At 42.9% G+C, this 26,283-nt stretch overlaps 3 protein-coding genes across 8 annotated transcripts; 1 reads left to right on the forward strand and 2 right to left on the reverse strand.

Moving 5' to 3' along the window:
• Positions 1–3,458: 3,458 nt before the first annotated feature.
• Positions 3,459–9,408, reverse strand: LOC309372420 (uncharacterized protein). Its single transcript, XM_081916014.1, has 5 exons — positions 9,310–9,408; positions 7,804–7,904; positions 5,775–5,869; positions 4,823–4,954; positions 3,459–3,660 (listed from the first exon to the last, which is right to left on the reverse strand). The coding sequence occupies exons 2-5, from the start codon at positions 7,902–7,904 to the stop codon at positions 3,524–3,526; spliced, it is 465 nt and encodes a 154-aa protein (XP_081772140.1). The 5' UTR covers positions 9,310–9,408; the 3' UTR covers positions 3,459–3,523.
• A 59-nt stretch (positions 9,409–9,467) lies between these two features.
• On the reverse strand, positions 9,468–18,510 carry LOC309372416 (uncharacterized protein). 5 transcript variants are annotated; one of them, XM_081916004.1, is made up of 7 exons: positions 18,366–18,510; positions 13,359–13,524; positions 12,168–12,201; positions 11,245–11,405; positions 10,689–10,770; positions 10,138–10,318; positions 9,468–9,609 (listed from the first exon to the last, which is right to left on the reverse strand). In XM_081916004.1, the coding sequence occupies exons 1-7, from the start codon at positions 18,461–18,463 to the stop codon at positions 9,483–9,485; spliced, it is 849 nt and encodes a 282-aa protein (XP_081772130.1). In that variant the 5' UTR covers positions 18,464–18,510; the 3' UTR covers positions 9,468–9,482. The 5 variants fall into 5 exon arrangements, with proteins under 5 accessions (XP_081772130.1, XP_081772133.1, XP_081772132.1 ...); XM_081916007.1 differs by lacking the exon at positions 18,366–18,510 and adding an exon at positions 14,276–14,407; XM_081916006.1 differs by lacking the exon at positions 18,366–18,510 and adding an exon at positions 14,147–14,276.
• MMACHC (metabolism of cobalamin associated C) lies at positions 14,481–24,736 on the forward strand. Of its 2 annotated transcripts, none has more exons than XM_081916010.1 (4): positions 14,481–14,693; positions 19,195–19,389; positions 21,195–21,347; positions 23,787–24,736. In XM_081916010.1, exons 1-4 carry the CDS (start codon positions 14,610–14,612, stop codon positions 24,096–24,098), a joined length of 744 nt encoding a protein of 247 aa, XP_081772136.1. In that variant the 5' UTR covers positions 14,481–14,609; the 3' UTR covers positions 24,099–24,736. The 2 variants fall into 2 exon arrangements, with proteins under 2 accessions (XP_081772136.1, XP_081772137.1); XM_081916011.1 differs by lacking the exon at positions 14,481–14,693 and adding an exon at positions 18,633–18,994.
• The last annotated feature ends 1,547 nt before the right edge of the window (positions 24,737–26,283 follow it).

The following is a 26,283-nucleotide window of genomic DNA, read 5'->3' on the forward strand; positions in this document are numbered from 1 at the left end:
TAAAGAGGACAACATACTATTGTCCCTGAAGGAACCTGAGAGAATGCTCTTTATTGTTATATAGTTGAATGGATAACTTAACATTAATGTAAATACCCTTGATACTTTATGGTTCAGTCCGGTTCCCTGCAAGCCCAAATTGTATTCTTCTTCTGTAGTTCACCTTTAAAGCACAGCAAGTCAAAGCACTGGAATCTAGGTTAGCTAGCCTCATGGTGTTACATAATAACAAGGCTATTATTATGACATCACTTAGTAAAAGCAACCACAGGGATTTTTTTAATTTCAAGCCAATACGCATACTCAGATTTAAGTTTTATTTTTAAAGATGCTTAAAAGGTCACTAGCCTCATGAAAAGCTCCATTTTCCCCCCTAACAGCGGCTTAGCAGCCAAGTTTTAGATGAGAAATATGCCTGCTGCATCCATTAACCTTATCAGCTCTCATCTTTAGATTTTGCTTTCACTAAAGCAAAAAACAAAACAAAAACGCAACCTATATGTTTCAAACTTTCCTGGACAGGCCTCTTTTACAGTTAAACTGTTCTAAAATGTTAGTATTTTCTGCCCCATGGGCATCAAGGGTCATTTTGCTTCTACTCAAATTCCCCTACAAAGCTGAGTTCGTCCTTCATTAGCAGCAATGAGCTTGTTTTGACATTGTTATAGGTCAGCGGCCCCAGGTGGCATCTTCTTGTGTTTCTCTCTTCATATTAACAGAGTACTGCAGTACAGGCAACAAAGAAGTTTGGGGCAGAGGCAAGACAGCCCATAAGGAGCCATCTTTCCTAAAGTATATTCCCCATATGCCAGTGCTGCTTCCTCCATAACTAGAATGTGTCCTAATACATGCCAAGATACTGGACTAAAGAGCTAATATTTTGTTCTACAATAAGTAGTAAAATTAAAATTTATAATATAATGTAAGTTCTACATGAGCACTATCCTATAGTTGTGTGCGTATTCTCTACAATAGTTGATTACAATGCAAAGACAGACTAAATCAGAACAGACTGAAAAGTAATTTGGTTACCACAATTTTTTATTCCTTTCCATTTATAAAAAGTTTAAGTTCCAGCAAAACCCAGTGTTCCATCAGCTGAGCAGCATCAAATTTGTTGGCGAATACACACGATTTGGTCCCACAAATACAGTTAGTTACATGCTTTGTGACAAACTGTGCTGTCTAGAGGTCATTAATTAAAGACTTCTCGGCCTATATTTCTCCAGCCCTAAAAACAAACCAGTGTGTTATGAACAGCCCAGAACTAATAAGCTCTAGGAGCAATCACTGCTTGCCAGCACTCTTTGAACTATAATGGAGCATCTGTTGATTTAATCCCCTGTGGGCTAATTCCCCTCCCCTTGCCTTTAATCGTTTTTCCTTCTGAAGTGTTTTTACCCTGAAATTGGACATGCTGTCTACTGCATATGGCCCTTTGAGGGATTCCTCTTAACACAGGCTTCCCTAGTTGGTTTTGTATTTTGGGGTGGGATGGGGGGGGTAGTAGGAGACACACTTTACTTAATGTTCTAACATGTTATACACACAAGCTCCAGCTGCTACACTATATTGTCTGAATAAGATGGGGAACTTTATCAGTTGTAACAGGTTTGAGCTTTTAATTCAGGCATTGACAAGGGAGGAAACAGCAGCCATTGATGCAATTCCAGATCAGTAAACTGGCACGCAGTCTTCTGAAAGTCCAGACCAGGAGTTTCAGAATAACTGTACTGTGCAGGAAAGCTTTTAACACTTACTCATCCAGGTCCGTCATATAGTTCCAGTTTTTACAAGAGTTACCAAGTCCAGACGTGAATATCTTCTCCATAACTTTAAGAATTTTAGTATGTTGAGGTAGACAGGATCACTTTTGCTCAATACAGTGGGTGAACAGGCTGCCCTTTTCACTGGTATGGAGTACAACTTACTACCAAGGCAAGAAAAAGCAAGCCAACAGTCACATTCTCATTATCCTAATTGTGCTGAAGAGCAGCAGGTAGCCCCCAGGTAGTGAGTGATTCCCCACCAACAAAGCTATGGCAGAAGGTATATTTTGTGCAGCAAATTAATGCAATGAAGCCCTTTTATTTATTTTTAATGTGGAGGCTGCAAGTGTGAGGAGAGGAGTAATGGGAGCTACTTAACGTTTTCCTTGCATGAGTTGTTTCCACTAAGTATTGCCCTCCACAGGTTTTCTGCATCTGGAGCATGTGTAGAATAGTTAGGGGGCATTTTTTAAACAAATAGCTGGCAGTCACATGGCCCCTGTCCCAATACTCCTCTGCTCAAAATGGCAGCATTCCACAGCTGCCTTTCAAAAACCCCCCCCCAAAAAACCACACCAGGATTTTACTATATGCATTTTTCCTATATGTCTTGGCTAGCAAGTGGTTGATGGATCTCATTCTATGTGAGCTTCTAACTTAGTTTGAAAGTCTTTTTTAAGCTCAGTTGTGTAATCTTGTTTCAATAAAGTTCTGAAAACTGAGAAGGCAACCAAGACTCTTTGGTTCTGCTCCTACTGGTCTTATTCCAAGAAAGGACCAGAGATATGAAGGATATTTAACTAATGCGTTGAAACTATATTATGCTTTGCCACCTGATCCAAAATTCTGAAACACTAATGCCACTACTACTCAGAACACTTTAGGTCACTGGAAATCATAGTTCACCAGCAGTTCAACTGGCAAGGAGGGGAAAAAAGTTAGCTGCACAAAGTATTTCCCAGATAAGAGAATGCTCCCCACAGGTTTCTTATCACACAGCCAGTCTATCCTAGTCAACTGCTAATGTGGCACATCAGTGACTTGCCAAAGGAGTTTAACATACTATATGCTCCCTTCTTCAGTGGACTGTTCCCATCACTGCTGGTTTTGTCTTAGTGCTGAATCAGGAGCTGTTGTGTGGCAAGCACCGTGACACAGATTAACACAGGCTTCCTCAACCTTGGCTCTCCAGATGTTTTGAGACTACAATTCCCATCATCCCTGACCACTGGTCCTGCTAGCTAGGGATCATGGGAGTTGTAGGCCCAAAACATCTGGAGGGCTGAGATTGAGGAAGCCTGAATTGACAGAATCTGGGGTAAAGTGGATTGCTTACCAGAATATTTTCTCTTGCGGCTCAGTCTCAATATTTCATTTCAATATTTAAACACTGCAAATTATGAGTGCTGAGAATAATCAGTTCCTTGAAGCTGGCCGATACCATCCATATCACACCCGCAGGGACCAGCAATGCAATTGTTCCTTTTCCAGAAAGGGACACTGGGAAATCTCTGAACAAAACACACACACATATATATACACAACACACCCTTCTCAAATGATTTCAGCCCCCTGCATCATACTTGCATGTGCTAATATCACCAGGTCATAGGTTGAGGTTAATACTGTCCTTCTACCTCAATGTTGCATCTGTACAAAAGGCAGCTGAGTGTGTGTGAGAACAGTACGTATGTTTCTCTGCTCTTTAATTTGTTTTCTCACTAGAAAGAATGAGGCAATCCTTAGGTGAAGTTTTAAAGGTTACTCAAGTTGAGCTCAGGAGGAGTGTCAGTCAGCTCACTGCTGAGGTCTTCTGTGTCCAGCGTGCCACCAGCTGCCCCTCTAGGGGTCTTCTTTTCCAGCTTCAAGCCTGGTATGGAAATCTTGTCATCTACAAGTACAATACAAAGTAATTAGCTGACTATTTTGTGGTTGTTGTTATAACATTTTGCAATTCAACAGTATAGAATTAATAAGCTAGAAAGAAGTGCTTTCAAAAAAAGAGGGGAAGTTTAAAAAAATGAAAAGATTGAAAGAAAACTAGTAGACCACTTTTCTGAGCTACTATGCAGCACCATATTTTTCCATACGTTAAAATTTTAATAAACAAAGTGTTCTCTTCCAGGACCAACACATGTACAGATGTTAAGTCTTTTATGTGATCATCCACAAGCATCACCGTGGAGCCAGCAGTGAGTATATCTATAAGCTTCCCTTTCATATTTATTACAAGTAGTGTCAAACCCATTTGTCAAGAGCTTCAGAAGAGTCTTCAAACACCCAACTATGGAGTGATTGGTTTTCCTTTACAAAACCCAAAGGATTACAGTGGAACCTCAGGTTACAGACTCCGCTAACCCAGAAAAAGTACCTCGGGTTACGAACTTTGCTTCAGCATGAGAACAGAAATCGTGTTCTGGTGGCGCAGTAGCAGTGGGAGGCCCCATTAGCCAAAGTGGTGCTTCAGGTTACGAACAGTTTCAGTTTAAGAACGGACCTTCGGAAAGAATTAAGTAAACCCGAGGTACCACTGTATTTGGCTCATCCCCTAGGCATGAGCTTAGATGTGCAAAATCTTCTGGTAAAAGACAACTCTACAGAGGGAAACAGCTCTAGTAAAGATCCTTGAAAACACTTTGAGGGCACCAGAACAGAACACAGTAGAAATGTAGCAGCTTCCTTCAAAAAGACTGAGTCACTAGGATTAGGGTAGAGAAAAAGCAAAATGCAAAGAGGTTTAAAGAGAATCTGTGCACAAGAATCTTAAGCATCTTAATGAAATAGGGTAAGAATTCCCCTGACGAGAATGTTAATCCCTTTATTCTCAAAACTGAGGGTTCCTCTATGTGGTGCAATATGGGCTTTGCTATTTCAGAAACAGAAGAAAAGTAAACACAGCAAGTAGTATTTTCAGTATCAATCCGTTCCTCTTCCAGGGTACTCTGGCAATGCTGCAATTCAAAATAAAAACTTGTAGAGATAAACTTCACAGCCCCAGAGCAATCACTAGGTAATGGTTTCAGTAAATATTTCAGAGTTACACCCAGGCTCACCAGCAAGTTGTGCAATCTCTGGTTCACTAAAGAGTTCATCTGAGCTGACATCTGTGAGACTGAACTCAGAGGCTGAATCGTCACTGAGAAGGGATGACAAGGTAGCATCATGCAGCAAAACTCTCTTTTTTCCTAGGGGACAAAGTTCAAGGCAGATTAGGGAGACTAGCAGCTCACTTAAAATTCTGAGCTTTGTCTCAAAGCAATGTTTACAACTTAGTAAATAACTGAGCTTGCCCTTACTGTCCAAAGTCCCAACGATTCAAGACAAGACCATGTATGCAATGCCAGTATACTTTTTTTCTAATTAAGAGCTTTATTATTTCCATTTAAAATATGGCTGGCACCTGGGTTTATCTGTGAAAAGTGTCATGCATACATAGGGCAGGATTCACCTTACAAGTCCTGTCAGTGGAAGCCTGTGCAAAGGGGCTTATCTTTTCCCCCAGCACTCCTGCAATTGGTTTCAGCAGCGTTGGAAGAAGCCCCAGGTCAGGGCATGGGGGAAGGAGAGAAAGAATCGTTCCACCTGGTAAGCTGATATAGTGTGACACTGAATTCCTCCCAAAATGAGTAAAACTGAGAAAAGCGAACTGCTTCTCTGACCATGTATATATTTTACAGGAGCAGAATATTTCACAGCTGAAGATGAGAGTTGTGCTGAATGGGTTGTGCTGAATGGGTTGTGCTGAAGCAACACTGGTACAATGAGGGCCATTTTACACAATGTTATATTTTCCTTCAACAAGTTAATATATCCATAGCAAAAAGCAAATACTCTTTCATGCATCTGAGTGCTTATTTTGCAACAAGACTGACAAATGGATGTGCAGCAGCTGCTCAGTCCACAAACTTACAGCAAAATGAGCCCTCATGCCACACTTCCCATGTGCACCCATTTTCCTAATCAGAGATGCTCTCAGTGTCAGGTGTTCTAAGAACAAGCACTTACTTAAACGGAGGTTTTTCTCTCTTAGTGGACCAGCGTAGAGTTCATCCTCCAAGTGCAGACCTTTCACCTGTTCTTTTAGGTCAGTAACTGTAGTTCTGATTAAAACAAATTCAAAAGCCCACAGAAATTATTAGTGCAGACGGAAGAAACATATTTATAAGAGATGAGGCACTCTTGCACCTCATAAACCTGAGCGACACAGTCAAGCTCTGTGCGATTCACTTAATGTCCAAAAGTATCCATAGGCAGTGAAATAATCAAGCCTTCAGTGAAAATGGAAATGCTTGATGAGCTAATGAAAAGCAAGCCATGACTAACTTCAGTGACAGAGCAGCTGAGTTTATTTCAATGATATATTCAACGGCTTCTCTGGTGTTGCTTACTTAGAATCATTCATAGGTTTGGGAGGAAGACAGGGAAATAAGAGGAACTAGAGAGAAAAGAGTTTGATGCTCTGAATTCAAACCACTATAATGTGACTCAGTCACTACAGGTTCTGTGAACCTGGGTGATAATTGCTGGAGAATGCTCTTTCATTCCTAAGAGATGAATACTAGGAAATGGACATGTACTGTGCCACTCAGTACATCCCCTCTTATAAGATCCAAGCAGTTCATGAATGAGATTATCAATGTCTACTAAGTCATGATGGCTATGTACTACCTCCAGTCCCAGACCACATGCAGAAAAGTGCTATTAAACTCATGCCCTATACTTGTGGATTTCCCATAGCCATCTGGTTCATAGGGCTGGGGTAGAAATTCAATTCACTTTGCATTCTCAAAGGCAACCTTATCTAATTCAAATTTTCCAAAAAAAATATGAGAACTGAAATCCAACCATCTTTCCCAATTTGTACTCTTCCAATTTTTGCAATGCAGTTCCCCAGGCCAGTAATGTGTACAAAAATGCACATACTAGGGTAAAGTGTGCATACGAATGCATATGTTATGGAAAATAACATACAAAAATGTTTCTATTAAGCAACATTGCATATAAAATGTACATATTACTTAATAAATAAAATCACACTAACACTCTGATTAATTTTCATGAGGGTTTTTTTGCGGGGGGGGGGGGAGATGAAAACTGATGTAGAAATGTGAAGAACTGAACTTAAGTATGGAAAAACAGGAAACTGAAATCGACATCTCTGCCCATCCCTACTGGCTGATCACTGCAAAAACAATGCTGGACCAGTCAGACCTCTAATCTGAACCAGCAGGGCTCTTAGGTTCTTACAGTTCAAGGCAAAAGGTATAAAATGCAGCAAGGCAAAAAAGCAAATACTTAATCTCAATCAAAGGGGACAGAAGCAGGAAGTAGTGGACAGAGGTAGCTGATGTTTGAAGTGGCATGTCTGTGAGCTCTCTTGATAGAAACCCCTCTCTAAACAGCACCAAGTGTATCATCAAATTCACTGAGCTCGTTCGCAAGTTAACATAAGGAAGTTCACAGAAGGAAAGTTTCCTGCCTTCTCCAGCCACCTGTGCTCCCTGAAAAGTCACTCTGGGAGGTCAGGAGCCCTCTTGAGCAATGTGGGATGGGTGAATCACCCCAAACCAGGATTGATCTTCACATTGCTCATGAAGAACTGACCCTACACAGAAGTTGTTTGGGCCTGGGCCGGGGTGTCAAGTGGCTATAGGGAGAAGGGGATGGGAAACATCCAAACCATTGGGTGACGAGGGCAGCCTTCCTCAACCTGCTACCATCCTGTCTGGTCAGGAATTAGTCCAAAACCTCTGGAAGGCCCCAGATTAGGGAAGTCTGGTTTGGGAAGAAAGCAAACTGCTAGCCTTCTGCAGCACCTTCAAAGATTCCTGTCTCATCATTGCGTTTTTGGAGGCTAATGCAATGAATAGGCGGCCCTCTGGTGGACAATTGTCTACCAGCAACCATCTACAACACCATTTTTGAATGAGAGAAACAGTGGTAATAATTTAGCAACCAAGAACGTCTCAATCCTGCATCGAACCACGGGCAGCTATCAAGTGAAGCACATACAGCATAACATGTGTTTCCCTACTTGACATGACTAAGTTCCTTCTGAGTGCTCTGGGTCTCAATCCTAGCTTTGTCCAAATCCTTAGTCTGAGCTTTATGACTGTCCTTCAGATCTTCCAGCATCTGGGAATAAGAAGACAGATAACTATGGTTTTAACCTAAGCTTTTAGGGTTAAATTTGTTTTTAAAAGAAATTCCCCCCACAAAAAAAACATAAGCAGGGAGTTAAGAGTGTTTTGGGTATTTGCTTGTTTTTTAGTTTTTAAGTATATCCATAGTTTCCCACTCACTCATGCATTCTTCTGCAGAGATTAGCATATACCCACAGACAGAAGCAGAATGGCAAACACATGTGACCATATTCCTAATACCACTGCACTGTTTTTTCCAGGCTGGGAAGCACAGCACAGTCGTATAATGGCCTTAAGAGGTGCCCACAAGTTTCCACAATGTTTGGAAGCAGCACTAAGTCATTAACTATGTTTAAACGAATTAGGCTGTGCACAAGCTAAGCATCTGTGTATACAGCTGTAACCCTCCCACTTGACTCCTCCCTCCATGAACAAAACAAACAATGAAATCATTTTGCATTCAAACCAGCACTTCTGGTTTATCTCCAAATAAAACCTCACAATTTGAAGCCAAGGTTAAATCATTACTTCCCAATAGTGGTTTGGTTGCTCTAAGCCCAAACTCTATTTTAATGTGAAAGCAGAAAGGCAGGACATACATCAAGACTGATGGTGGTGGTTATAGTTCAGGAATCTTTCCATACCTTAAGAAACCATCATTAGGGAAGGAAGAGTATTTAAACAAGTGGCATCAAAGGTGAATGACTACTTCTTGAACTGAATATTTGCTAGAGCAGCAGGTGGGGCAAATCTTGGCCAACCAGGCTATTTTCCACAAACCATGCCCACCAGTCAATCTGCTGACAAATCCAAGTGGCATCAGCTGGTTGTCAGATGGGCAGGGTTCAATTCTGCCTTGGCAGGTACTTGCAACCCTTTACTTCTCAGCTGATAAGCAAAGCTTAACTTCTTCTCACGTTGGCTGTATGAGCAGGCACCACAGTCAAGGCAAGCCAAAAGGAAGGTGCTTTTTGTGAGCATTGAAAGAAAGGAAGAGAGTTTTCACAAGCCAAGGCAGAGTGCATGAGGGAAAAGGCCTTTGCTTGCAAAATGGCCCTTTTTTCATTTCCTCCTGGACGCAAGGATTTTTGCAAGTGGGCAGGACCCTTACCTGTCAATCATGTAACATGTCATATAATTGACGGGTAGGTTGTTGACATGTGAGGAAGTGCCACATAAAGCAAAAAAAGGTCCTTCACCCCTGTGCTAGAGTTATCTAGCTTGTAGGTATATAGTGTAATCTTGTTCTAATCTTTCAGTCATCTCTGTCTTGTCTGTCTAATATATTTTAGATATCTGGGGTAGGGACTGCATCCCCCCTTCATGTTCCATGCTGGGCCTAGGACTACTAGCACAAAGTGAATGGGTAGCAGCAGGGAACCTTCTTAACAATGTACCTGACAGTATCTTCTTTGAGTCTTCTTTATCTCATCAGTTGCAGACACTTGGTGGAACAGATCATCCTCTTGTTGTTCTAAAGGGTACAATAAGCCATGTCATTTTTTCAATTCTGTACATATTTCTCTCTTCCCAATGAGGCCCACAGGGCACATAGCCTTTATCCCAATAGTTACAGGACAATATTACAGGACAAAGACCAGGGGAGCAGGAGCATCAAGTAGTACTTGCCTAGTTTGTGCTTCAGGTGTTCCATCTCTCTTCTGATGCACTTATATTCTTGCCACAAGATTTTCTTACTAGAGTAAGAAGGAAATCAGGAACAGAATTAAGACAACAGGGATCACTTTTCTGGATTTACTGCAAAGCCCATTCCAAATTCAGCTGTTTTAAAACATTAAGAGTTTTGAAATTTATGGAATTGGCCCCATGCCATTCTGATTCCCAGAGAAATGGTAAGATAGAGCTCAAGCATGCTTCCATTGTTGGCTTTTTATAGGCTAGAAATCAGTGAAAAATATATTGCTAACCTACAGGGGTCCACTCAATTCACTACAAGCAAGTGGTTATTAATAACAGCAACTGTTATTCTTCCCAGCACAGCAGCAACCCCATTCAAGAAAACTTGGCAGAGGCCACAGTTCATTCAAGTCTTTGAAGACATTCTCAAATTGCAAATGACATGCCAACTTTCTTCCAGCAATTAATGATCTGCAGTTGACACTTGGAAAAGTACTGTCTTTGTCCATCACCACACTACCCCACTCATCTCAAACATCCCTATACATAAAGCAGAGTTACTTTCACTAGATAGCTCAACTGCTGACCTCTCCCGCATATCTTGCATGATGCCAGGGTTGGAAAAAGGATCAGGAGTACAGTCACCATCTGACTGCTGAAACACTTGCTGCCGAAGGCTACGGAACTCAGTCTTCAGCCCTTCCATCCTGACTCCCAGCACTGAGTCTAAGCTGCCGTGAGAATTGTGCTGCAGTCGATCCACCTCCTCTGCAACATGAAGTAGGACAGGACGAAATTAGCCAACAGTATTCCCCTTGGCTGACATTGATACCCATTCACTGTTGGTGCATGGCAGTCTGTTAACCACATTCAAGAGAGGTTTGTCCACATCAGAATACCGTGGAGCTGGCAAGAGTGCTGACAGAGATAAATAAAGTGTGGATTCAAGTATGAGGAAGGAGGGAGGTGGAGAAGTGGCTGGATTCTTAGGTACCATGACATATTTCTCATAACAGGGTTATCAGCTAAGCAAGAGAAGAATCTTCCAACAGTTTCATTGGTTTTTTGTTCATTTCTGGGTCCAATTCAAAAATGCTAATTATTATTAGCAATGCCAAACTGGACAAATCTCTCATACCCTCTAGGTGACTGATACTCTGCTGCTGCAGTTCCTTCTCCTGTTTCAGCCGATGTACAGCCTGGGTGAGGGATTCTATGACCTAAGAGAAAGAAAGGAGGACCAGAGTCATGGGAACAGCAAATACCAGCTAAGCAAGGAGCCCTCAAAACCTTAGGCTGGAACATAATATACTAGAAAAACTAATCCTAACCAAATTGTTGGTTTGAGAACGTGTATTATTTCCTGTTACATGATTTAAATCTCACATTTCCTCCAAGGAGCAGGGGTTGGAATTCATGGAATTCCCCACTATTCTAACTCCACAACAATCCACTGATGCAGACTAAATTGAGGCACAATGGCTGGCCAAGGTCTCACAGTGAGTTTTATGCCCGAACAGCAATTTACAACCCAGATCTGTCTGCTTTAAGTTCAACCATCTACTGTATGGCACTATCTTCTCATGTGCAAGACTTTGCATGTGGTTTTGCTGGTGTATGCACCCAGATGTATTAGCAAAGCTTTTCTCTACACCATAGCATAGTAGCTTGCGCATCATTTCAGCGTCACTTACCTGGGCTTGGGAATGCAATTGCTTGCTGATGGCAGAAAGCTCCTCAGCAGCCATTCTACAGCAAGAGTGAGCTCCACATGTGAAATGCAGGGGTGGTGGTCCAGTCTGTTGCTCAGTCAGAGCAGCACTCTCAGTATTTATTCTGTCTAGCAAGAGATCAGCTGTTGGGATGGAAAGGAACAAACCTGACTGGCCCACCCAGTATGGAAACTGTCAAAAGTATCTACCTACATTGCTTGCTCTCTAAATCACCTCAATTGTACCATTCAGCCTACTCCGCTGTGCTATTTCTTGTCCATGTGTGCTCTTGGACATATAGCCCCTGGGTATGGAATTCTTTCCTTTTAAGTATTCAGCTTGTTACCTCTTTCTCTCACTTTTAAGAAATTAAAATATTCTCTTGGGAGTCTATTGGATTCCAACCCTCTCCCTACTTAATTAATTGTTGTAGGCTTTTCACTCTTTCCCCTTTTATACTACCTCCCTGTGATTTGGGCAGGAATTTGCTATACTTTCCTGCTTCACCTCATGCATATTAGGTGCTTTTATAAATAGCAACCAATGGTATAGAAGGGAGTTTATTATCATTTTTTAAAAAGCAAAGCCAGAGTTGGAAAAGGGAGAAAACAGAGGTGGGGGTGGATGTGTAGGTTCAAAGAATCACCTTGCTGGACCAGACCCAGCTCCATCTAGCCTTTCATTCAGTTTGCAGGAGCAGCCAGTTAGTTAGATGCCTCTAGGTGCTTATAAGCAATACATGAAGGCAATTGACTTCTCTCACTGTTTGCTCCCAGGATTTATATACACTAGAATCAGTAAAGAGCTCTCTAATCTGAAAACTTCAGAAATTCAAAATATGAAAGAGATGTTTCTTTCTGGAAAAAGTGCTTTAGAATTATACAATGCAGGTCAATCATTCTTACCTTTGGAAGAGATGCTGGAAGTGTTCAGACGTTGCTGGAACAAAAACAGAAGATGGGACAGAAAGTTATAACACTGTTTTGAATAAACAGTGGAAAGATTAACACTTGAGTGTATGAATGCACATTGCTTCCACCGAGGGATGCTACATGAAATTTAAGTTAGAAAGTACTGCATAAACACTTGGAGAGGAACTGGCAAGACAAAACGTTCTCATTCATCATTATAGTGCCTTCAATGGACAGGACAGTAAAATACACAGAGCAAGATAAATCTGCACAATGTCTTAATGCCACATTTTCCAGGCAACGACAGCAACTGTCATTTGCTAACTTGGCCAAAGATCAAAGAAGCATTCCCATACCTTTATTTATAAGATTTCAAAGCTGCTTTTTAGCTGCCATACCCAAACTGGTGTACAAAATAGTCAATGTATCTTAAATTCACAGGCTAAAAATAGCAAAACTACGGTAGCAATACAAGCCCAGAACTAAACAGTTTAACAGCAAGAACCCAGGTAGTAAGGGTGATTTCTAAAAGCAGAACAAAATTAATAAAAACCCACAAAAATGGTTTTCCTGTATCCAGAATGTCATGGAACAGAGTCAAATGAACAGCTCTTAGAAGTTAGCTCCAAAGCTCAGAAAAACCCTGCAGAGCCACATGGATCCTCAGGATTTTTGCATTGGGTCACCCCAAATTCACCATCAGATCACATAGCATGTGCATGGCTACAGCCTGCACCAAAAACACACACACTGTTTCGTGAGGCCGCAATGGCACAACAACAAGGGTTACAAAGCATGGATCCACATGGGTTCTCAGGATTTTTGCATTGGGCTACCCCAAACTCACCGTCAAAACACATGTCTGTGGCTACAGCATGAACCACAAAAATCATATATCCACTGTTTTGTTCAGAATATTCTTTTCCTTGTTTTTCTCCTCTAAAAACTAGGTGCGGTCTTATGGACTGAAAAATACAGTAATAGCCACCTTTAACAATCAGCAGCAAAACACTCAGCGGATTTTATTAAAGACTAGTTCTTGGAAACTATCATCAACACATTTCCCCCTTGCAGAACACAACTTTGGTGTGATCAACTTTTAAATATTTAGCAGCATACACACCCCTTCTTCAATTACACTAGACACTTTTCTTCAACCAGTATGTTGCTCCAAACAAAACTTGCCTTAATTTTTGCCATGTTGCTGTCTGCTGCAGTCAAGAGAGAGCTGAGCTGTGTGTCCCAATCCATGCTGTTAGCAAAAATATCTTTTAACAACTCACTGGCTGCCCAACTGTAACCCGGGAAGAGTCCTTGGTTAGAAAGAAATCCCAGCAGGAGAGAAGAAAGCCTGCAAAAGCAGCAGGAGACGGTTTATTTTTCTCCCGTGAGCAACGCTGAATCTCATCATAGCAAAGGAGGGGTGGGGTGGGGAAGGTACAGACTTGGAAATGCATACACTTTTTCAGAAAGACTGCCTAACAAGTTTCCTTCACATCACACACAAAAATGCCTCTTAAGGGAATGCAGCATCAGACACCCAACATCTCTGGGACAGATTCACAAGCACCTTTTAACTACTGTGCCAACAGTTTAAAGAGCACAGCTCTAAAGCACAACGCTCCGGAGGCCCACAAACTCTTTCAACGATAGACCACGGCACTCTAGGGGCAGAGATAACCAAGCAGTTCCTCAGCAGAGGGGAAATGGAAGCGGAGGCGCCCTCTTCCCACCCCCGTCCTTAGAGACTGCGGCCAAGAGCAGCCCCTCCAGGGAGGTCCCTTCCTGGTATCCGGGATGTGTTCTGGAGCGCTGGGCGAGAAGGTCTCCCTCGGCCGGTCCCACAAGGGAGCGAGGAACTCCCCGCCCGCCTCAACCCAGCCACGGCCGGTGGTGGCTCCAGTCTGGAGGGCTGGCTCAGGAACCACGTCAGCCTCCCCGCTATGAGGACATCCAAGCCAGGCCCCACTCACTAGCGCTCCCGGCTGCCCCGACCAAACGGAGGCCAAGGGAACGGAGGGCCGGGGGCGAAAAGCCGCGCCGGCCTTGCCTGGACCCGCAGCCAGACCCCCTCTCCGAAGGCAAAGGATTCGAACACGCACGTCCGAAACCGCTAAAAACCCCGAGGCAGGTTCCGCCTTCCGCTCCGCCGCGGAGGTTTCTGGAGAGGAAAGTCCGTAAGGCCTAGCGGCTACTGTGAGGGGGGAAGTCATCGGGACTGCATTTCCCGAAAGGCTCTTCGCGCCCCAAAGCGGGGGGTGTCGGGAAAAAGCGTCCCGGTTCCTTATTGGGAGAGGCGCGCGGCCCGTCGCCGCGGCAGCGAAACGCGCTGCCAGCGGGAGGGAAAGAGGACTCGGCTCTCGTGTCCGGCGCGTGGTGTGGGTCCGCCTTACCTCATGGGAAACTACATTTCCCACAGTGCTCCGCGCTTATGCTATGATGGAGCTACGCGTGGTTGAGCTGGAGAAAAGGATCCGAGATCACTTGGAGAAGCTGGGCTTTGAAATCCACCCGCTTAAGGTACTGCAGGAGGGGTGCAGAGTTGGGGGAAGCGAGTCGAAGCGAGGAGGGGGAAATCATCGGTTTCTTAATTGCATGTGCTTATTCAGACATATGGTTGGCATGCTGGTAGGGCAGAGCGGCGTTGCATAAGTGTTAACACTGACCCCTGTGGACCCAGAATGAATATAGGTGCTATGCTGTAGCTCCACACGGATTCATGTGGTTCATTGTGCCCACTTTGGTTCGTGATTCTGCCATTCTGTTCATATTGCTCCGCTGTTGCATTGTAGTTGGTGCTCCATGTATAGTATCACTTTTTGTGTGTGGCTGCTACCATTTTTTGGTGCCATTTGACGTTCTGCTATTTAAATATGCATTTTTTAATAATGTGTGGAATGAATACGTGGGCTGAAATTTTCATTTTTATTGCATAATCTGTTACATTTACAACATGGACATCTGAAAGGCTACAAGTAAGCTTGTTAGTGTTTGTGAGCAAACATTATAGGCTGCAAGCCATTAACAATCTCAGATATCAGACACCATCTGATATACTAGCAGATCTTTTTGTGGAAAAAACCCTGTTCTCTGGTTATGTGCCAAATCATTTTTTTTAACCATTGTTTCCAGAAGTGTTCCATTTCTTTTACCGCCCTGTGGGTTGCATTCCAGGATACCATTTTATATTTACCCCTAAGTTTAAAGAATAATTGTATTTCTGAAATCCAGGTACGTAATATATCAGAGGAGATACAAATGAGATTAGATACAGAGAAGGAATAAAGCACAGTAATGTGGAAAGTGGGGTATAGCTGGGAATGTGGCCAACAGTAGCTGGTTATAAAGATGAATGTCAAGTTATGTTGTCTAGGAAGTTAAAGATTGACATTGAATAGATTCAACTAGTGTGAAGTTGAGGCATGTCCTATCTGTGAGTTAAATATTAATCAAGGTAGAGGAAGAAGAAAAAAGCAATTTTCTCTTTTAGGCCAATCTAATCCTGACATTCCTGCAAAAATGTATTCCTGGTTTTCTGTGGTTTAACTATACACAGTTGCAGCTGTCCTCAAATATAACTCTTGCATGAGACAGAGAAGTCACATGACTGAAATGAGTACATTGTGATTTGCCAAAGAGGCAATCAGTGCTAGAGGCTATAAAACAAATCTCCATTTGGCTTGCTAATTAATAAGGCCTAGAGGCTCTAGAGAAGAAATTAAATCCATCAGTATGACAGTGTGTTCTCATAGGAGGCATAAATGCTAATAAACTCACTGGACAGCACAGTGTGATGGGAAAAAGGAGATGCAGGTTCAAGACCTGCCAGGACAGTGATCCTCATAAGGCTTGGTTTCCAGACCCTTGATCTTCTGGATCTTGATCTGGACACTATAATCCTATTGATGCAGCCTAGAACAGCATTGACTTTATGGTCCAGTGAGAGCTGGACCATAAAGAAGGCTGATCGCCGAAGAATTGATGCTTTTGAATTATGGTGCTGGAGGAGACTCTTGAGAGTCCCATGGACTGCAAGAAGATCAAACCTCTCCATACTGAAGGAAATCAACCCTGAGGGCTCACTGGAAGGACAGATTGTGAAGCTGAGGCTCCAGTACTTTGGCCACCTCATGAGAAGAGAAGACTCCCTGGAGAAGACCCTGATGTTGGGAAAGATGGAGGGCACAAGGAGAAGGGAACGGCAGAGGACGAGATGGTTGGATAGTGTTTTCGAGGTTACCAGCATGAGTTTGACCAAACTGCGGGAGGCAGTGGAGGACAGAGGTGCCTGGTGTTCTCTGGTCCATGGGGTCACGAAGAGTCGGACACGACTAAACGACTAAACAACAACAGAACAGCATTAGCTTTTTCTCTCTCTCTCTTTTTTTTGCTGCTGCTGCATCACACTGTTAACTGATGTTAAGCTTGTGGTCTACTAAGACCCCTAGATCCTTTTCACATGTACTGCTGACACGTCTGGTATCCCCCATTATATATTTGTGCAGCTGGTTCTTCCTGCTTAAGTGTAGAGCCTTACATTTGTCCATATTGCAATTCATTTTGTTAGTTTTGTCCCAGTTCTGTTCAGGTCATCTTGAATCCTGATTCTGTCTTCTGTGGCATTGGCTATCCCTCCCGGTTTGGTGTTATCTGCAAATTTGATAAGCATCCCCTCAATTCCTTCATCCAGGTTGTTTATAAAGATGTTGAATGACAATGGGCCCAGGCCAGAACCCTGCAGCATGTCACTTTTATCCAAGATGATGAGGAACCATGAATGGGCTGTCTTTGGGTTCAGTTTGTCAACCAGCTATTGGAAGTGACCCTAGCTGAGTGAAAGGTGAAAAATGCTTAGGGAGAGAGACTGTAGAGAAAAGTCTATGACAGATGTAGGAAGGACTCGGGGCCACCCATACTTTGGGTGTTGACATCATTCTTTAGACATATTCAGAGCAGGTTTATAGTGAAATGCGCTTGGAGGCAGTAATGCTTCTGAATATCAGGTGCTGGAAGCTACAGGAGGGGAGAGTGCTATTGTACTTGAATCATGCTTGCTGGCTTCCCACAAACATCTGGTTGGCCTCTATGAGAACATGATGTTGGACTAAATGAGCAATTGACCTGATCCTGTAGGCTCTTATGCATAAAATTGCCACCTGAACAGTTACTTGTTGCTGGTGTTATTAAATTTATTACCCACCCTTCACTAGCAGGTCCCAGGGTGGGTTACAATTATTTAAAATTAAACATTAAAAATACTGAAAACAGATTACAACTACAGTAATAGGGTGGCTTCTGAAACCTATATCTCAAGTGTCAAAGACCAAGATCAAGAGTTGTGTTGTTCCCTCAGTTCTAAGTATTTGTTTATTTTCAGGAACATTTATATGCTGCTTGCAGTAAAACCTCTAAACAGCTTAAGCAGCTTACAAGAAATGTTAACATTCTCAATAAAAACAGTTAAATATAATTAATACTAACAGTACAAAGATTAAATTCATCAATACCTACCTATCTGGATAGGCTTGCCTAAAGAAAAATGCTTTAAGTGGATGCCAAAAAGAGTACAGTGAAGATGCCTGCCCGGAAAAGGTCAAGTGGGCACAAATGGGGTAAAATGATTCTGCAAATAAACCAGTCTCCAGCTGTTAAGGACTTTATATACCAATAGTACCACCTTGAACTTGGCCTAGTAACAAATTGGTAATCAGTGCAAATCTCTGGGCTGCAGTGTTTTATGCTGGCAGCACCTCATTGTGAGCAACCATGCTGCAGCATTCTACACCAACTGGAGTTTCTGGGTCATGCACAAGGGAAGCCCCACATAGCATGCATTGCAGTAATCTAATCTTGAAGTCACCAGTACCTGATCTACCATGGTCAAGCTCTCGCAGTCGAGAAATGGCCATAGCTGTTGAACCAGGTACAGTTAATTGCCACTCAGGCTACCTGGGCCTACAGTGACAAAGCTGGATTCAGAAGCACACCCCGCCCCCCAGCCTGTGTACCTGCTTCCTTCAGAACAGAGTGCAACCCTGTCCAAGCCTGGCAATTGACCAATTTGTCAGACCCGGGAACAACTTCCTCACAGTGCCTCCCATCTTGCCAGGATTCAAGCTCAATTTATTTTTCTCATCCATCCCACCACTGCATCTAGGCAACTACAAGCTCCATCATTCATTTTGCTCTTACCTATTTCCAGGTAGTACTTCCAAAACCCTTTTTGTGGCCTCCTGCTGCTCATGACCCCTGCTGCTTGTTCTGCCTTCTAGTTGCTGATCTTTGGGCATGAATCACATGGTTAAACTGCAGGCCCTAGGCTTCTTGTTTGATGCTGCTCACAACCCTTGTGACATCACAAGGAGCAGTGATGCTGTGTGATTTTAGCCTATGTCAGAGGTTGGACTGTGAACTCTAAATTGAGCTCAGTTATTGCAGTCCTAATTTCTCTACAGCAATTTGATGGGTGGTAGAAATCAGAATTTAGCCGAAGTTTCTATTTTATTTTATAATAATTATATTTTATTGGTTTTGTAAGTAACAGTAGGCCGAAGCTTTGCCCATTGGTATCACATGACATCATATCACATTAGGTGCCAGGCAGGTAAAGCTGCAGTGCCAAATTGAAAAGGAAAAATTAGGAGGACACTCTAAAGTGTGCTCATTATTCTTCCTTTGCAACCACAGATTTAAGGTTGAATTACCTGCTTCTTGAATCCCCCCCCCCCCGCCTTTGGAAAAACAACAGCAAGTTCTCAATCCTTTGAAAATCTGAAACCTTGAGAAACACAGTGAAGCACTATTATGCAACTATTTGTATGGTAATTTGTGTTGCTTTCTATGTGGTGTTGTTGAGTCTCCTTGAAAGACTCACAGAGTTCCAGGTAGGGAGGTAAAGACATTTGAAGATTGATTGATTTGCTTCTAAAAGCTGTATCTTAAAACCTACATTGCTCAGAGTGTACTCCCATCAGTTTCCAGAATCCAGGCTAACTGTAATTATATTTTTTCTGTTCTGAAGGTAGGGTGGTACAATGCGGTCCTTTCTCCAGCTTTTCACTTGCCCTACTTGGATGACACTCTGGCATTCGTGGTGCTCAGCACTCCTGCTATGTTTGACAAAGCCTTCAAACCTTTCTTGAGGAATGGGCCACTGAAAAAGATTCGTGACCCTGTGGACCAGTGCATTTCTCATCACCTCACATTGCTTAGGGAGGTAAGAGATTTTGATGCATACAGACAAGTCATGGAGAGAGTAGCTATATACACTTTCCTAAAGTCAGCCCCATTGAACTCATTGGGGCTTACTTCTAAGGAGGCATGCCTAGAAATGTACTGCCAGTTCCCTATACCTTGGGAAAAGACAAAATATTTGGGTGGTCATCCTTGTTCCTTTTTAACCAAACAATAAATAGAGTATAATCCATATTGTGTTTTGGGGATGGAGTTACTGCTTATATTTTTAACTGGGATTGGGAGACACAGTGACTAAAAGCCATTCTACACATTACACTGAAAGAGATGGTAGACTTTTGTACAGTACCTTTATAGATTGCATATTTAATGCTGCACTGTATAAAAAATGAAACAACAAACCAAAGCCCTGTATGCTGGGAGCTTTCTACTTACACAAGCATTCCGAAACTTGACACACCCACCCTCCTGCAATCTGAAGCAATTCAATCCAGAGTTCTACCATTGCCACCTCCTTCTGTGTGATGTGTAGAATGGTTTTTGGAACCAATATTGGAAATAACTTGCAAAATAAGTGTAAGTCCTAGCAAGTATTGTTTGGAAAAATTGTTTTGTGGGTAAAGGGGTCACTGAGAACTTGCTTTATTATATTGCAATAATCCCACCTCACACTGGTCTAACTGAGCTAAGCTTTCCCTGGGATTTATATGGGGTGATTTTTTTCAAAATAAGCAAGCAGTAAACGATGTACTGTTGTTACAATGGTGGCTTTGTCTCATGTGACATAGTTTCCCTTTGTGTGGCTTCAGTTTCCTGTCTGCAGAATAAAAATGCTGAGTGGTGACATTATAAGGAGACAGGTGTGCAAACACAATGCCATTCATTGTGATAACGTACTTTCACCTGGGCCCAAGAAACACTATTGAGTAGTGACACGGCTATGCACAAAGCCAGCGATGGCTTCTGTGTCTCTAGCATGAGACAATCTAGCTTTGTTTTCTCCATTTCACCTCCCCTGCAGTCACCCAGCTTCACTATACAGTGGTACCTTGTGTTATGGATGGGGTCCGTTCTGGAGGCCTGTCCATAATGTGAAAAGCCCACAACTCGAAGCGCCGCGTTTGCACGCGGCGCGATTTGGTGCTTCTGTGTATGCGCGATTTAGCGCTTCTGCGCATGCACGAGCGGCGAAACCTGGAAGTAACCCATTCCGGTACTTCTGGGTTGCCGCGGTACGCAAGATGAAAACATGCAACCTGAAGCGGACGTAACATGAGGTATGACTGTATTTGAATAAATGTTGTAAAGGCTTGAAGGTCATTCAGAGTGGTTTTTCTTGTTCTGCCACTTTGAATATTAATTCAAATCTTTATCAGCAATTTCATTTTATGTATAGAGACTTTTAAAAAAAGAAGCCATTGTGACAAGCCCAGGGAACTGGAAGAATTTGCTTTTGGGTTAAAAGCTGTTTGTAGACTACATTGGCAGTCATGCTTCATCTGTACAGTATGTGAGAAGATTTGTGAACTCCTTAATGGAACTGGGTGGAATAATTCTGGAAATCCTGAGAAAGAATTCCCAATATAGGACAGATTTTCTAAGGCAGGTCGGCAAAGTGACACATGCCTCAGAGTTTCATAATACACAAGGCTGTAGCTCCTTTATCAAGAGGGCGCATTGCTCGTTCAACAAGACTAGAGGCCCAGCTTGAAGCAGGGAACAGAGTGAGGCTGGGGAATGTAGACTGACTTGCTACATCACCCTATATTACCTGTAGCTAATCATCTTCAAATATGAGTCTGATCTAATAAAAACTCCTCTTTCCAGAGTCTTGCTGACCAGCATGTAGACATCATGTATGACTATGAGTTGCTGCCCAACCGGAAGCCCAGGTTCCTGGCCCAGACAGCTGCACATATAGCTGGTGCTGCTTACTACTACCAGAGGAAAGATGTGCAACAAGATCCCTGGGGAGAGAAGGTGAGATTTAAATTGGAGCAGGAGAAGCAGCAGAGGGGTGCTTGTTTCTTGGAGAGCCATTGATAAACTGTGACTTTCTCTGTTTCAGAAGATTTAGTGTGTTTTCTAAATGTTTTATTGGGTGACTTCTTTCTCTCTGTCGGTGATGTATGATGATCAGGAACGCACCCTCTCCTTGCATTGACCCAATACAGATCTATATTTTCCATCAAGAAAATGCACATTCTTCTCTTAGATAAATTATGAAATTAAGGGGTTTGTTTTACTTTATTATAGTGTTCATATTAATTTTTTCCATTATACTTTGTCAAGGACTTGGGTGGCAGAAGACATAAGAATAGTTTTCTCTGGCATTGGTTGAAGTTACAGGAAGGCAGCCATTAGTGTGTCATGTTTTGCTTGCTAAGATTTGAGATTTCAGCAATTCTTTCCTCCATGGTTTGAAAACGTTCTCCCACATGTTTAAGCTTCATAGCTGCATTTTTTAAAAGTTGCTTTTAAAAGTAATTTTAGGTAGGCTGCCCAATGTTAGCTATTTTCAGAGAAGATCCACCGAAATGAACGTACTGGTACATTACTAATTAATTTCAGGGCAGCCTACTTTGAGTAGTAAATTATTCCCTGGCATTTCAGTGACAGTGTCAGTTGTCCGCAAATAATTAGTGAGTTGCCCTAAAGCAGGGCTGAGGAACTATGACCCTTTAGATATTGCCAGTCTGCAACCAGTAATCTCTGCCCATTGGCCGTGATGGCTCAGGCTGGCCGGAATTGGAGTTGAACGACATCTGGAGGGCCACAAGTTTTCCATCCTAAAGGATTTCCTACCAAGGATACTTTCCCCTTTCTAGTATTATAAAGCACTGTAGCAAAACATTTTGGAAGGGCTGTAGTTTGATGGTGAAGTACATGCTTTTTGTACAAAAAGTCAACAAAACAGTTCATTCAGTGGGCTGCCTTCCAAGTAAACATGCGTAGCGCTGGGCAGCCTGTAAGTTAACAAGTCACTCTTTGTTTACTTATCTAACTGGCTATGCAATCAGGTGCCTAGAATGGAAACTAAGGCTGAAATCTTATGAGCTCAATGGAACTTCTGAGTAGACATGTACTGTATGGGATTGCACTTAGATGCTTTGTTACACACACACACACACACACACACACACACACACACACACACAATGGCCATCTGTCATGGATGCTTTAGTTGAGATTCCTGCATTGCAGGGGGTTGAACCAGATGACCCTCAGGGCCCCTTCCAACTGTACAGTTCTATGATTCTATGAAGATAGTATGTTGGTTGTGATGTTTTCACCTCTGACTTACTCTTTTTGACATTATTTCAAAAACCTGCAAACCCCATTGGATGTTGTTGGCATCCATCTATCTTGAGAAACAATGGAGTGCAACTCTGGGGGTGAAGTCAAACTGCTGCATTAGCAGCACCAAAGTGACTTCCCTGGGGCACAAGCCTGGGCAGTGTATATGGAGGTCCTGGGCTGCCCAGACAACAAGACCTCCCTCTCAGTCCTGTTCATGTGGTCCAAAAGAAAGCAGAGCAATACATTTGGCACCAGCTTGGCTGCAGGAGTTTCCAGAAGCTCCTTGGAGACTCCACTCTGGATTTGTGTAGGGTTTACTCTTTAGCCTTTTCTTCTCCAGAAGGTATCCCACAAGGCAGCAGAGGTTTAGGACCAGAGTTTTCTTTCTCCTAGATGAACTACCTTTTCAGGTTGACAAGCCCCACCCTCCCCTCACTTCCCTCTACAGTACATGCAGAAACTGCCTTCTTCACCATTGGCCCCACTATTGGTCTCATCCACTCAATCTACTGGAGCCTGTCTTTGCATGCAAGGGAAGTCCCTAACTCACCAAGGTTTTGATTCCTACCAGCTACCCTCACCTGGTTTAGCCAGTCAGTCGAAGCCGTTTTCCAGAGTGGGGGGAAAATGTGTCTGTGCACCATGAAAATATGTGTTTCTCTCAAATCACTTCAAATTCCCTTGTGGCTCCATGATCACAAGAGCCTGAGGTGTAGCAGGAATGGAACCAGCCCAAATCCTATTAAGTGATGGCAACCTTACATCTCCCCCATTAATTTATTTATTTGCTTTTCTGTTACACATTCTCCACTAATACATAAACTACATGCATAATACGCAATACCAACTACATAAACTCCTACAGTCCAAACAAAACAAATACATTCTTCCATGTACTACCCTTCCACATCTTCCATGTTTCTTATCTCATTATCTCTTGCTATATAACTTACACTGCTGAACTACTCACATCCTGCTAGGTGCCAACCTTACACCTTGAAGAGAAGCTTTCTTAAATCTTTTGGTTATATTTGTCCATTACAATATCCTTCCTTTTTCTCTGTGAGATGTAAAGATTGGCAGGCCTTTTAATTCACTTAGCCTTTTTTCTTTCTCCAGAAGATCTATGGCGTCTGCATCCACCCACGTTACGGAGGCTGGTTTGCTATCCGGGCTCTGCTGCTTTTTCCGGGTGTTGAGGTGCCTTCCTTGCTGCAGAAAACTCCTGTTGATTGTGTGACAACAGAGGAAAAGAGAATAGAACTTCTGGAGAAGTTCAATTTCCACTGGCGGGACTGGAGCTATCGGGACATTACTGAAGTGAAGGAGAAGTACTCGGAGGAGCAGAAAGTGTACTTTGCAACTCCTCCAGCTGAACGGTTAAAATTGCTGACTCTGCAAGGAGGATTGCAAAGGAATGCAATACACTGAGTTGCTGTTCTCTGGCCCAAGGGGGACTCATAGCCTATTCTACTGTGTCCACTTCCATGGAGGGAGAGATGGGTGGTTTACTTGGGGACCCAAGCTGTAGTCCTGGACACACTTGCTAGGAAGTAAGACCCATTGAACACAGTGGAGCTTTATTACAAGTAAATATGTCTAGTGTTGCACTGTAATATTAGTTACACTAAAAGCCTGTGAATCCAGGTGTAGGAACACTAGTCGTCCATCCCCCCATTATTATTTTTTAGAGGAATGTAATTTTTAAAACATGCTGCTGTATTTAATTTGAGGGTATTTAAAAATGCTTTTTGTGTGAGAGAGACTCTGGTAGGTGGTGTAGTTATTTTTCTTCAGTTATGAATTCAGGAGAGATATTTTTTGTAAATGGCACTTTTGCTGTCCTGTGGGAGAGATGCCCCACGAAGCAGTTGTTTTTCAAGGATGGTGTTGTCTAGTCCTTATCATAGTCTAAAGTCATTTCAGCTTCTCAACATTGCTTCTGAGGCTTTGAAATCATTGTGTTCCAGTGGTTTCTTTTTCACTTTCCACTCCTGTTCAAAGGACTAGAGCTGTTGTCTAACCCATGTTGTGAAGGGGAGGTGATAGTAAAACTGAATGAAGCAAAACTATCTGGCTCTTTCTGTTACGAGTCTTTTGTGGCATTCATGCAAGGCTTTTTGGGGAAAGTACATAGCCTTGAATTAGAATATTAGACTAGGAATGCAAGTGTCACCCACTCCATTCCTGCCAGGACCTACAATATCTACTGTTGGCATGGGTGAAGTGCTAGGTATTTCCGTAAGGGTTATTGACAAGAACTTGCCTTGCTGTTCACATATTTTAAGAAATGGCACACGCTAATAATTCATAATGTGCCTGACATTTTTAATACCCACAGCAAAGGTTAAAGACTGTATCCAAATGCTGCACATGCAGTGTTTTTCTCATGCAATGGAAAAACCCCTTCCTTTCCCAGCACACACCCCAGATTCTGTTCTGGAGGGTATCCCAACTCTCTAGAGCAGATTTTAAGAGTTTTTCAGGGGATTGCACAGGAGACGAGGGGGAAATTTCATTGTACAAGTGGAAGTCTGTTGACACAGCGAAACAGCAACATGGATGCAACCCCAAGAAAACAATCCCGTCTACCTGTAAGCTTACTATACAAAAGGTAGAATGGGATAGAGAGAGTACCATACATTGAGGTATTCTGCATAGGTTACAAAAACGTTTCATGACCTGGCGGAATGGCTGCTGAGACAGTTCTGGGAGAAGAGTGTGTAGTCCTGAGTTGAGCACAGGTTGGGGAATCTCCAGTTCAACATATGGCCCCAAGTCATGCTGCCTGAATTCTGGTATTTTGAATTTTGGATGCTGAAATTGCCCGATGTGTGGTGTAAAATCACTGGTGCCCTATTCAGAATCTCCCACCTGCAAATGGAATCTCACTCCTTATTCTGTGCTTGAGCAGCTGAGGAATAGCCTGGCTAGCCTGTTTAGTGAAGGCCAACCACACTTCCCTCCTCCTCCTCCTTCCTCTTCTTCTTCTTCCTCCTCTTCTTCATCTCTTTCCCTCCCTCACACACAGCAGGTCATGTTACATTGGGAGCTTATGCATGGCATGCAAGGCTCACAAAAAAATTAACATGGGAACAATCTGAAGTTGTACTCTGCTGGTGAGTCTGGGCTCACCGTGTCTGTGTGTGTCAGCTGTTTGCCTCCATGGGGCTCAAATCCGTCTGCATTAAACAGCAAATTGGGTGTTTAATCCCTGCTTGCTGGCACCATAAGCAGTTGGGATTGGAAGGCTACAACTGAAAGATTTGTGTCTGCAGTCTGCCAGGCTATGGCTAATTTCTAAATCCCTCACAGCCTCCTCTCCACATGTCTTCCCTTTGCCATTCAGCGGCTAAGGCTGAGTGGCCATTGTGGAGTCTGGAGAGCACCATTGTGCACAGTACTACCTCTGTATGCAACTTGCACAGTCAAGCATTTGATGAGCAAGAGAGATTCTGTAGGGAGCACACCAGCTTCCACATCCCAACAATGGAAGGTAGCTGCCATCCAATCAATTAATACTCTTATTTGAATCGGTTTCTGCTGTACAGCATGGGGCCACGTCCTGATTTTACTCTAGAAGTGGATAGGTTGTAACTACACTTGGCCAGTATTT

Source organism: Podarcis melisellensis (assembly GCF_964234715.1).
Source record: "Podarcis melisellensis genome assembly, chromosome: 6".
NCBI lineage: Eukaryota > Metazoa > Chordata > Lepidosauria > Squamata > Lacertidae > Podarcis > Podarcis melisellensis.